Source organism: Aotus nancymaae, unplaced genomic scaffold (genome assembly GCF_030222135.1).
Source record: "Aotus nancymaae isolate 86718 unplaced genomic scaffold, 86718_ANA_hifiasm-v0.15.2.pri h1tg000155l, whole genome shotgun sequence".
NCBI classification, from domain to species: domain Eukaryota; kingdom Metazoa; phylum Chordata; class Mammalia; order Primates; family Aotidae; genus Aotus; species Aotus nancymaae.
In genome coordinates, this window is record NW_026988570.1 from 422912 (window position 1) to 436537 (window position 13626).

The following is a 13626-nucleotide window of genomic DNA, read 5'->3' on the forward strand; positions in this document are numbered from 1 at the left end:
AGGCTGGTCTTGAACTTCTGACCTCAGGTGATCTGCCTGCTTCAGCTTCCCAAAGTGCTGGGATTACAGGCATGAGCCACCGCACCCAGTCGGAACACACTTTTTATACTCCACTTTCCTGAATACTTCCTATCCATTTCTTTCATTTCCTATTCCTCATCATGACAGATTTTGTACAAAGTTTGTCCTGGCCACTGCATAGTGAGTGCCTTTCCATTATCAGACTTCTTTCAGATGGCTAAAGACAAAACATGAAGAGTCATAGTATATAAGCAAACATTATACTCTCCCAAACCTGCTTTCAGTCCCTACATATAACTCCCAACTCTTTTGGGCCCTTACTCAGTCTTCTGACTTTTAGTAGTTCCCCAAAATGACAAAATTTCCCTCCCACATGCTAAATTTATGGTTTCTGTTTCTTTAAATCTTTAATGACAATCAGAGCCCATTGGTATGCTATCTTAGACATTTAGAGGTAGAATTTTATTTTTTAAAGAAAAGAAAGGCTGCATAGAAATTCATCTTAAATTGCTTTAAAAAGATTTTTAGACAAAGATAGAAACAGCATATACAAAACCCACGTAGACATATATAAGAAAACTTTTTCTTTGAGACAGAGTCTTGTTCTGTCACCCAGGCTAGAGTTCAGTGGTGGAATTTCAGCTCACTGCAACCTCCACCTCCCAGGTTCAAGTGATTCTCATGCCTCAGCATCCCCAGTAGCTGAGATTACAGGCATGTACCACCATGCCTGGCTAATTTTCGTATTTCTAGTAGAGATGAGGATATGCCATGTTGGCCAGGCTGGTCTCAAACTCCTGGCCTCAAGCAATCTACCTGTCTCAGTCTCTCAAAGTGCTGGGATTGCAGGCATGAGCTACTGCACCTGGCTTGAAACCATATGGTTTTAAACAATGCTTCCTTTTTTTGCCACAATTCTAATAACGCTACTTTATATCACTCTCAAAGCATCTATCAGCAACTTTTTTCAGTCTTATGTTAACTTGTGTATATTTGATTTAAAGAAAAATCAAACTGCTTACCATTGATCTTTCCTGGTTTGAAACATTTCTGATATCTATTAGTTCTTTATTCTGGAAAAAAGAGTAAACAATGCCATTTTATATTGCTGCATTTCTATGGAGAAAAACCGTTTTAATAATTAAGAAAAAAGTTAGAAGAAAAATTAAGAATTAAAAGCTAAACATCAAAGCACAAATCTCACTATATCCCAATCATGAATAACAAAGTTCTGCTTTTGAAAAATTACCCCATCATATAAAGAGACTGAATCTGAGACTCACTGACACTCCTGAAAGAGATGGGGAGAATGGAAGCAGCTTGAAAAACTTATTTTAGTATATCATCCATGAGAATTTCCCCAACCTAGCTAGAGGGGCCAACATTCAAATTCAGGAAATACAAAGAACCCCCACAAGATACTTTACAAGAATATCATCCCCAAGAGACACAAATCATCAGATTCTCCAAGGTCAAAATGAAAGAAAAAACATTAAAGGCACCTAGAAATAAAGGTCAGGTCACCCACAAAGGAAAGCCCATCAGATTAACATCAAACCTCTCAGCAGAAACCCTAAACGAAGATGAGTTTGGAGGCCTATATTCAACATTCTTAAAGAAAAGAAAGTCCAACCAAGAATTTTATGTCAAGCCAAATTAAGCTTCCTAAGTGAAGGGGAAATAAGATCCTTTATGGACAAGCAAATGGTGAGGGAATTTGTTCAGATCTGCCTTACAAGAGCTCTTGAAAGAAGCACTAAATATGGAAAGACCATTACCAGCCACTACAAAACACACACTTAAGTACACAAACCAGTGACACTATAACCACACAAATGAGTCTGCATAATAACCAGCTAACAACACAATGACAGGACCAAATCCACAATATCCATACTAAAAGCCCCAATTAAAAGGCACAGAGTGTCAAGCTGGATAAAGAAGCAAGACCCAATGGTTTGCCATCTTCAAGAGACCCATCTCACATGCAGTGACACTCACAGGCTCAAAATAAAAACTGGAGAAAAAAAAAATTGGAGAAAAATCTACGAAGCAAATAGAAAAGAGAAAAAAAGCAGGGTTGCAGGCCTAATCTCAGACAAAACAGACTTTACATCAACAAAGATCAAAAAAGACAAAGAAGGGCATTATGTAATAGTAAAGGGTTCAATTCAAAGAGAAGACTTAACTATCCTAAATATATACGCACCCACACAGGAGCACCCAGATTAATAAAGCAAGTTCTTAGAGACATTTAAAGAGACTTAGACTCCCACACAATAATAGTGAGGGACTTCAACACCCAACTGAAAGTATTAGATCACTGAGAAAATTAACAAAGATATTCGGAATCTGAACTCAACACTGGATCAAATACTTGATAGACATCTACACAACTCTTGACCCAAAAATAACAGAATATACACTCTTCTCATCTCCACATGGCACATACTCTAAAATTGGCCACACAATTGGAAATAAAGCAATGCTCAGTAAATGCAAAAGAACCAAAATCATACCAACCACTCTCTCAGACCACAGCACAAGAAAATTGGAAATCAAGATTAAGAAAATCTCTCAAAAAACATACAACTGCATGGAAATTAAAAACTCGCTCCTGAATGACTTTTGGGTAAATAATGAAATTAAGGCAGAAATCAAGAAGTTCTTTGAAACCAATGAAACTAATGAGAACAAAGATATAACATACCAGAATATCTAGGACACAGCTAGAGCAGTGTTAAGAGAGAAATTTATAGCACTAAATGCCCACATTGAAACGTTAAGAAGATCTCAGCTGGGTGCGGTGGCTCACACCTGTAATCCCAGCAGTTTGGGAGGCCGAGGCAGGTGGATTACCTGAGGTCAGGAGTTTGAGACCAGCCTGGCCAACATGGCGAAAACCCGTCTCTACTAAAAATATAGAAATTAACTGGGTGTGATGGCGGATGCCTGTAATCCCAGCTACTCAGGAGGCTGAGGCAGGAGAATTGCTTGAACCTGGGAGGCGGAGGTTGCAGTGAGCCAAAATCGCACCACTGCCCTCCAGCCTGGGCAACAGAGTGAGACTCTGTCTCAAAAGAAAAGAAAAGAAAAGTTAAAAAGATCTCAAACTAACAATCTAACAGGACAACTAAAGAACTAATGAAGCAAGAGCAAACCAACCTCAAAGCTAGCAGAAGACAAGAAACAACCAAAATCATAGCTGAAGTAAAGGACACTGAGAGACAAAAAAAATTCAAAACATCAGTGAATCCAGGAGCTGTTTTTTGAAAAAATTAATAAGACAGATAGACTGCCAGCTACATTAATAAAGAAGAAAAGACAAAATCCAAATAAACCCAATTAGAAATGACAAAGGGAATGTTACCACTGACCCCACGGAAATACAAATAACCATCAGAAAATACTATGAACACCTCTCTGCACACAGACAAGAAAATTTAGAATGGGTAAATTCTTGGACACATACACCCTCCCAAGACTAAACCAGGAAGAAACTGATTCCCTGAACAGACCAATAAGAAGCTCTGAAATGGATGTAGTCTACCAACCAAAAAAAGGCCCAAGACCAGATGGATTCACTTAGCTAAATTCTACTGAAGTACAAAGAAGAGCTGGTACCATTCCTACTGAAACTATTCCAAAAAAACTGAGGAGGAGGGACACCTCCCCAACTCATTCTATAAGGCCAGCATTATTCTGATACCAAAACCTAGCAGAGACATGACAAAAGAAGACTTCAGGCCAGTATCTTTGATGAACGTTGACGCAAAAATCCTCAACAAAATACTAGCAAACCAAATCCAGCAGCACATCAAAAAGTTAATCTACTATGATTAAGCAGGCTTTAACCCTGGGATAAAAGGTAGGTTCAACATATACAAATCAATAAACACGATTTATTACATAAAGATAATTAAAGACAAAAACCACATGATCATCTCAATAGATGCAGAAAAGGCTTTGGATAAAATACAACATCCTTTCATGTTTAACACTCTCAATAAATTAGGTATTGAGGGAACAAACCTCAAATAATAAGAGTAATCTATGACAAACCCATAGCCAACATCATACTGAATGAGTAAAAGCTGGAAGCATTTCCCTTGAAAACAGGCACAAGACAAAGATGTCCTCTCTCGCCACTCCTATTCAACATGGTATTGGAAGTTATGGCCAGAGCAATCAAGTAAGAGAAAGAAATAAAGGGCATCCAAATAGGAAGAGAGGAAGTCAAACTATCCCTGTTTGCAGATGACATGATTTTACATCTAGAAAACCCCATACTCTCTGCCCAAAAGCTCCTTGAGCTGATAAGCAATTTCAGCAAAGTTTTGGGATACCAAATTAACATACAAAAATCACTAGCAGCTGGGTGTAGTGGCTCACTCCTGTAATCCCAGCACTTTGGGAGGCCAAGGTGGGTGGATCACTAAGGTCAGGATTTTGAGGACAGTCTGGCCAACAGATTACAGGTGCCTGTAATCCCAGCTACTCGGGAGGCTGAGGCAAGTGAATTGCTTGAACCTGGGAGGTGGAGGCTGCAGCGAGCTGAGATTGTGCCACTGCACTCCAGCCTGGACGACAGAATGAGAAAAAAAAATCACTAGCATTTCTTACACCAACAACAGCCAAGCCAAGAGCCAAATCACGAATGCAATCCCACTCACAACTGCCACAAAAAGAATAAAATACCTAGGAATACAGCTAACCAGGGAGGTGAATGATCTCTACAATGAGAATTACAAAATACTGTTCAAAGAAATCAGAGATGACAAAAACAAATGGAAAGATGTCCATGCTCATGGATATGAAGAATTAGTATTATTAAAATGGTCCTGCTGCCCAAAGCAATTTATAGATTCAAAGCTATTCCTATCAAACAACCAATGACATTCTTCACAGAACTAGAAAAAACTATTTTAAAATTCATATGGAACCAGAAGAGAGCCCAAATAGCCAAGGCAATCCTAACCAAAAAGAACAAAGCTGGATGCATATGCTACCTGATTTCAAACTATACTACAGGGCTACATAACCAAAACAGCATGGTACTGGTATAAAAACAGACACATAGACCAGTGGAACAGACTAGAGAGCCCAGAAATATGGCTGCACACCTATAATAATCAGGTCTTTAATAAAGTTGACAAAAACAAACAATGGGGAAAAGACTCCCTATTCAATAAATGGTATTGGGATAACTGGCTAGCCATATGCAAAAGATTGAAACTAGATCTTTTCCTTACATCATATACAAAAATCAACTCAAGATGGATTAAAGAGTTAAATGTAAAACCTAAAACTATAAAAACCCTGGAAGACAACTTAGACAATACCGTTCTGGATGTAGGAACAGGTGACAATTTCATGACAAAGAGGCCCAAAGCAATGGCAACAAAAGCAAAAACTGACAAATGGGATTGAATTAAACTAAAGAGTTTCTGTACAGCAAAAGAAACTATCGATAGAGTAAAAAGATAACCTACAGAATGGGAGAAAATATTTGAAAGCTATGCATCTGACAAAGGTCTAAGTACCCAGCGTCTATAAGGAACTTAAATAAATTTACAAGGAAAACAATAACAACAAGCATTAAAAAGTGAGTAAAGGACATGAACAGATATTATTCAAAGGAAGACATACATATGGCTAATGAGTATATTTTAAAAAGCTCAATATCACTGATCATTAGAGAAATGCAAATCGAAACCACAATGAGATACTCTCTTACACAAGTTAGAATGGCTATTATAAAAAAGTCAAAAAATAGGAGACCAGAGGCCGAACTCAGGTCCTGACAAGATGGCCAGGCTGCCCCACAGGATCATCAAGAAAACCCAGACTTTGCTGGCAGAACCAGTTCCTGGCATCAAAGCAGAACCAGATGAGAGCAACGCCTGTTATTTTCATGTGGTCATTGCTGGCCCTCAGGATTCCCCCTTCGAGGGAGGGACTTTTAAACTTGAACTATTCCTTCCAGAAGAATACCCAATGGTAGCCCCTAAAGTATGTTTCATGACCAAAATTTATCATCCTAATGTAGACAAGTTGGGAAGAATATGTTTAGATATTTTGAAAGATAAGTGGTCCCCAGCACTGCAGATCTGCACGGTTCTGCTATCGATCCAGGCCTTGTTAAGTGCTCCTAATCCAGATGATCCATTAGCAAATGATGTAGCGGAGCAGTGGAAGACCAATGAAGCCCAAGCCATAGAAACAGCTAGAGCATGGACTGGGCTATATGCCATGAATAATATTTAAATTGATCCGATCATCAAGTGTGCATCACTTCTCCTGTTCTGCCAAGACTTCTTCCTTTTTGTTTGCATTTAATGGACACAGTCTTAGAAACATTACAGAATAAAAAAGCCCAGACATCTTCAGTCCTTTGGTGATTAAATGCACATTTGCAAATCTATGTCTTGTCCTGATTCACTGTCGTAAAGCATGAGCAGAGGCTAGAAGTATCATCTGGATTGTTGTGAAAGGTTTAAAAGCAGCGGCCCCTTCCTGCTTTTACTCATTTCCCCCATCCTGGTTTAAGTATAAAGCACTGTGAATGAAGGTAGTTGTCAGGTTAGCTGCAGGGGTGTGGGTGTTTTTCTTTATTTTTTTGAGGGGGGAGGTAGTTTTATTTTAATTTTATGGGCTCCTTTCCCCCTTTTATGGTGATCTAATTGCATTGGTTAAAAGCAGCTAACCAGTTATTTAGGATACGCTCTCTAGCCAAGTCTAACTTTATTTAGATGCTGTAGATGGACAAGCTTGATTGTTTGAACCAAAATGGGAACATTAAACAAACATCACAGCCCTCACTAATAACATTGTGACTTTGCTGTCAAGTGTAGATTCCTCCCTTCAAAAAAAGCTTGTGACCATTTTGTATGGCTTGTCTGGAAACTTCTGTAAATCTTATGTTTTAGTAAAATATTTTTTTATTCTAAAAAAAAAAAAGTCAAAAAATAACAGATGCTGGCAAGGCTGTGGAGAAAAGGGACTGCTTATACACTTCTGGTGGGAGTATAAATTGGTTGAACCACTGTGGAAAGCAGTGTGGTGATTCCTCAAAGAGCTGGAAACAGAACTACCATTTGACACAGCAATCCTACTACTGGGTATATACCCAAAGGAATATAATCGTTCTGAAATAAAGACATATATATGCACACATATGTTCACTGCAGCACAATTCACACTGGCAAAGACATGGAATCAACCTAAATTCTCATTAATGGTAGACTGGATAAAGAAAATGTGGTACATATACACCATGGAATAATATGCAGACATAAAAAAGGAGATCGTGTCCTTTGCAGGGACAAAGATGGAGCTGGAAGCCATTTTCCTCAGCAAACTAACACAGGAACAAAAAACCAAATACTGCATATTCTCATTTATAAGTGGGAGCTAAATGATGAGAACACATGGACACAAAGTGGGGAACAGCAGACACAAAGAGGGGCCTACACTTAAGGGTGGAGGCTGCGAGGAGGTAGAGAAGCAGAAAAAATAACTATTGGGTACTAAACTTACTACCTGGCTCATGGAAATAATCTGTACAACAAATCCCTGTGATGTGAGTTTACTATGCAACAAACCTGCACATGTACATACCCCTGAACATAAAAGTTAAAAATAAAACTTACTCCTTAATGAGGATAGTGTCGCCATTGGCAGGGAAAGTGTTAAGAACTAAAAGGGAGTTTTAGGTGCTAAAATGTTCTATAATTCATGATGGCTACATGGTTGTGCTCAGTTTTTAAAAATTCTTCGAGGGGCACACTTATGTATACTTTTTCTGTGTTTATTATATTTCAACACATTTTAAAGAGAACTCCTCTAAAACTTTTACTAAAAACATTCTCATTTTAGAATTTACAAAAGAACAAAAAATAAATTTAAATGCCCCATAACCTCACTACCCAAGGCTGACTGCTGTTACCATTTTAGAATCTAAGCTTCCACATTGGGAGGGAGAAACTGCATAAAGGAGACGGTAGTGTTGAAGTATGTCAAATGCTGATAAGTCAAGACTTTTGGTAAGAGGAACAGATCCTTGGATTTAACAACGTGGAAGTCATTGGTGACTGAGTAGGGCTGTTTTGTTGGATTTAACAACATGGAAGTTACTGGTGACTTTGACTAGAGCTGTTTTGATGGGATGATGGATGCAAAGGTCTGACTGTAGTTCACAGAAGAAAGAGTGAGAGATAAACTGGAGGCAGCAGATATAAAACACCCTTGCAAGGATGTTGCCAAAATAAGTTGCAAAGAAATGGAACAATGGTATCAGTATCTTTTTTTTTTTTTTAGACGGATTCTTGCTCTGTCACCCAGGCTGGAGTGCAGTGGCGTGATCTCAGCTCAATGCAACCTCTTCCTCCTGGGTTCAAGCAATTCTCATGCCTCAGCCATGTAAGTAGCTGGGACTACAGGCACATACCCAGCTAATTTTTGTATTTTTAGTAAAGACAGGGTTTCACCAGGCTGGTCTCAAACTCCTGACCTCAGGTGATCCACCCACCTTGGCCTTCCAAAGTGCTGGGATTACAGGTGTGAGCCATGGCACTCGGCCAACTATCTTAACTTATTATGTACTACTATACACACACACAAAAAAACTAAACCTAAAAATTAACAACTTAACCATCTTTACAAAATTCTGATAAAACATTACTTCAGTTGATACTTGTATTCACTGGGAATAAAATAAACTTTATTTTAACATGGCAAGTCAGATACTCACGTTCAAAGAGGGAAACACCTGTGAATCACTGTTGCAATCTAAGTTTTCATTCTTTGTTGTCCAACAGTTGATATTGTTGAAATAATGACCACAAAAGTCTTCATCAACATGAAGTTCATGTTTTTGGGACAGCTCCTACATAAGGTAAAATTCTATGTTATAATTTATTCCCACACTTCTTATCCTAGAATATAAATAAAACTTAATGTCTAAATAATACCAAAAGTATATTCAGTTTGAAATACCTGGAAATATGCAGTAGAATAAAGTATCAAATAAAAAATGTTTTGAATATAATTTTAAGTATAATTGAGATCATTGTAACTTTTTAGCCATTCCAGTGTGTTCAGATATAATAATATATAATACAAGCATAATCTTACAGTAAGAAAATTGATTAAGATACTACCACAAGAAAATAGTTTCCAGAGAAATAAAACACTACTTTGTTCTGGGGCTACTTGTATTTTATCCCATGTGTAAGATTTTACAGAGAAAGAAAGCAGCATTCAACTACAAAAAAGAGAAAGCAAACAGTAAGATACAGCAAAGGTAGCTGAATGCAGAGGAGACGCTCATTTACACAACTACCTGAGGTTTCTGGCATCCTTGAAGGGAGGAATGAACCAGGTTCCTAACGGCAGCTCCCAGTCATCAAAAAAAGTGAAGTTGGTTCCCCCAGACCAAATATGAGACAATTTGAGGGAAATAAATAAAAACAGTAACAGATTATGACCTATATAACAAAGTAAAACTCAATGAGTCCAACCTGATGACTGACAGGTAAGATAGATTGGTTAGGGGAGTAGAGACAGGGCATCCTTATAGTAGAATGCTAATAAGTGAAGAAGAAAGTATGGAACTAGAAAATCACCATTCAGCAATCAGCACAGTCATGACTGACTAATCAGGGAAGAATCATGAAAAGATGCTAAAACAAGTAGCTGAAGGTTTGATGAACACCACAAGATATTTACATAGTTTCAAAGGCATTTCCTCATAAGTTATTGTTAATAACAAAAATTAGTAACTTTTTAAAATGGAAAAATATTGCAGACGCCTCCCTGACCGACTGACAAAATTAACAATCACCAAAAATGAGATAAATCAGTATTCTGTGGTATGTATGCCAAAAACGTATAACTTGAATCTGATCATGAATAAACATCAGAAATATTCAAATTGAGGGGCATTTTGCAAAAACAAATGGTTTGTATACTTCAAAACTATCAATGTCATGACACACCAAAAAGGAGGGGAAAATCCAGATTATCAGGAACTAAAAACAAAAACAAGGAAAGGAAATGAAATGTGACGCTGAATTGGTTCCTGTATGGGGTGTGTGGAGTATGTGTGCAGGAGGGACCTGCTATAAAAGGCATTATTGAGACACTGGTGAATTTTTTTGTTTTGTTTTTGAGACAAGGTCTCACTGTCTCCCAGGCTAGAGTGTAGTGGTGCAATCACAGCACACTGCAACTTTGAACTCCTGGGCTCAAGGAATCCTCCTGCCTCAACCTCCTGAGTAGCTGGGACTATAGACACATGCCACTATGCCTGGCTAATTTTTAAATTTTTTGTAGAGAGAGGGTCTCACTTGTTGCCCAGGCTGGTCTTGAACTCCTGGGCTCAAGCAATCCTCTCACCTCAGCTTCCCAAAGTGCTGGGATTACAGGTGTGAGCCATGTCCAGCTGCAAAATTTTAATAAGGTTTACATATAATGGCATCATATCAGTGTTAAATTTGAATTCTATAATTATACTGTGAAAAAGTAAAGGAATATCTCTGTTCTTAGGAAATATACATTGAAGTATTTAGTGTGAAGGTGTAAAATATTTAGAGATAAAATCAAAAAGGCAGTATTCAAGGAAAATGGCATAGTTCAATCCAAACAGAAAGATAATGCTAATAAAAATATGGAAAGCCAGGCACAATGGTTCATGCTTATAATCCCAGAGACTCTGGAGGCTAAGCCAGGAGGGTTGCTTGAGCCCAGGAGTTCAAGACTGGAGTGAGCCATGATCATACCACTGCACTCCAGCCTGGGTCACAGAGTGAGATCTCATATGTATTTATATGCATATACATGTATAGGTATATGTACATATATGTATATGTATTGGTATATGCATATATACATATATAATAAAATTTTAAAAAATTAAAATATGGAAACCCATATATTATTCAAAGTAGAAGCCAAACAGGTAACAGAGAATCTGAAAAGGAAACAATCCCAAGCAACCATCATGAGAATCATCAAGAGAGCCCAGCGCACCTTGCAGAAGGAAGGAACCCAGGCTTCACAGCCAGGTGCAGGAGAAGCCTTCCTCAGCACAGTCATTTTCTCCTTCTCTCTCAGTCTCCTCTGCCTTTCCCCAGATATCTCCTTCCTTCTCCTCACCTCTTTCTGCAATCTACTTGTGCTCAGTAAATTTACCTGTATTCAATACAGTTCTAGGTTCCCTATAATTTTTTTAAGAAGTTATTTCGCAATTTAATTTAATTTATTTAAACTTATTTTGTAAATTAAGTTTTTATTTGTCTGTACAGCGTCTTTATCAATGACTCATACGTGCCTGAATTTAGCCATTTACTAACATTTTTCATAACACACATGGCAACTAAAGGCTTATAGCCTTCTCAGAAAGCACATACCTTTGTTTATTGCCATAAGTCCCAAAATTACTCTGTGGCACTTCTAAAACTATAATCTCTATTTCTAGCCTCCTCACTTGATGAGCTAATACATCTTTATACCCACAATTTTCCTTCGTCTCTTTATATACATTAAAAACTTGTGTTTTACTTACTTCCAGATTAGAATACTCATTGTGACAGGTATGATACTTCAAATGCCACATTATGGTAAACTTCACAGGCCGAGAACAATGGAATGACTTAACTGTTTAGAAAAAGAAAGTCTCGTTTTATATGAATAATACATACACTCTAGCATAAACTTAAGGTTTTGAGAATGCAATTAAAAATAGGCTACTTTAATGTAACAATGAGTAAAACATTACCTAATTTCTCCAAAAAGTCACGGTAAAATGAGACAGATGAATGCATTAAATTGTTATAATTAACCAAAAGCTGCTGTGATACTGCTCGTTTCATCTATAAGTCTAATATTAAATAAACTCAGTGGCCTGATATGCTAAGTTACTGCTTATTTCACTCTCAAACATTTTTCTCACTCATATTCATTCAAATATACTGAATGAGCCCCATCCTGTGTGCTAGGAAGAGCTACGAAGGTAAACAAAAACAGTGCCTATTGATGACTTAAGAGTTACTGGAGGATAGAGTTTTAACAACTAAACAGGCACTTTTAATAGTCCAAGGGGCTGAGAACAGTCAAGGGAGCTCTGGGCAGGTCACCTATCATGGCCCAGGAGAGCATGAAGAATGATTTCTGGGTAAGCTTGCTGGAGGAGGAGACCTGTAATCTGAAGGAAAAGCAGGAGTCAGCCAGGTGAAGAGAAGGGTGGACTACACATGTAAATGCCCAGGGTGAGTGAAAGCACAGCATGACTTTGACCCCCTGAAAATAGTCTGCTATGCTTAGAACTCAGACTGGGGAAAGGAGAAAGAGTTGATGCTGGAGAAGAGTGCTGGGGAAAATTCATGAGGTCTTACGCCCTGCTAAGCAGTTTGGTCTTTCTTCCGAATGATCCAGGTAAGAGGGTAACATGATTAGTCAGACTGAAAAGCATTAAGTCTGGAGTTAAGGAGAGCTCTGTCGGGAACATCCTCACAACACGGCAGCTGGCTTACCCCAAAGTGAGTGATTAGAGAGAGAGCAAAGAAGCAGCCACAGTATTTTTATAACTTAGCCTCAGAAGGATGTGCCATTATTTCCACCATGCTCTGTCAGTCACTCAGACCAACTCTGATAGAATGTGTTAGAGGACTACTGTGGGTAACACCCCCTATGGGCACCGAGGAAGGAGAACTGTCCAGACCCCAGGCACAATTAGTGCCTGAAGAATATCTTAGTTTACAATGTTATTATTCAGTTATTTCCTTTATATAATCCTTTATATATAATCATATATTAGGTTATAGAATTAGTGCCTGAGGTATAACTTACTGCTTACATATATCTAGCTTATATAATCATACTCAATACTTATATCTAACATACTTAGTTCTATATAATCTTTCTATATAATCATATAGGTATTGTAGTTGGAGCTGTACTGACACATTTAGCGCTGATTTATATAATCCTTCTATATAACCATATAGTAGTTTGTAGTAGGAGGAATGCCTAGAGCAGTCACAGAACAGAAGCAGTATATGGGAAAATATCCAGACCAGGACAAGAACCAAAGACCCAGGCGGTGGCATCCCTGCCTGAAAGGGCATACGCTGTATGGCAGACTTGGAGCAAGAGCCTCTCCTCCTGATAAAGGAGTTGTAGTACCTTGCATCCAGTTCCTGTGGCAAGTTCCTGAGATCTTGGAAATAACCGAGGGAGAAAAACCCCTCTGGTGTGACCAGTCACAGTGGCTGTACACCCTGTCAGTCTTTTCTCGTTTCTGTGCTAGCTCAAATCATCCTCCTCTCATAAATATCTTTTTTTTTTTTTTGAGACGGAGTTTCGCGTTTCACTCTTGTTACCCAGCCTGGAGTGCAATGGCGCGATCTCGGCTCACCGCAACCTCTGCCTCCTGGGTTCAGGCAATTCTCCTGCCTCAGCCTCCTGAGTAGCTGGGATTACAGGCATGCGCCACCATGCCCAGCTAATTTTTTGTATTTTTAGTAGAGACGGGGTTTCACCATGTTGACCAGGATGATCTCGATCTCTTGACCTCGTGATCCACCCGCCTCGGCCTCCCAAAGT

At 38.5% G+C, this 13626-nt stretch overlaps 2 protein-coding genes across 4 annotated transcripts in view; one reads left to right on the forward strand and one right to left on the reverse strand.

Moving 5' to 3' along the window:
• TMEM87B (transmembrane protein 87B) overlaps positions 1-13626 on the reverse strand; it is a 158093-nt gene that overhangs the window by 43004 nt on the left and 101463 nt on the right. For all 3 annotated transcript variants that reach the window (XM_064371636.1, XM_064371635.1, XM_064371634.1), the window contains 3 exons: positions 11588-11679; positions 8774-8908; positions 1044-1094 (listed from right to left, as the gene is read on the reverse strand). In XM_064371636.1, the coding sequence (XP_064227706.1) occupies positions 1044-1094; positions 8774-8908; positions 11588-11679 (278 nt within the window). The remainder of the gene's footprint in view (positions 1-1043; positions 1095-8773; positions 8909-11587; positions 11680-13626) is intronic.
• LOC110568879 (ubiquitin-conjugating enzyme E2 N-like) lies at positions 5830-6764 on the forward strand. Its single transcript, XM_021673631.2, has one exon. It carries the CDS (start codon positions 5830-5832, stop codon positions 6286-6288), a length of 459 nt encoding a protein of 152 aa, XP_021529306.1. The 3' UTR covers positions 6289-6764.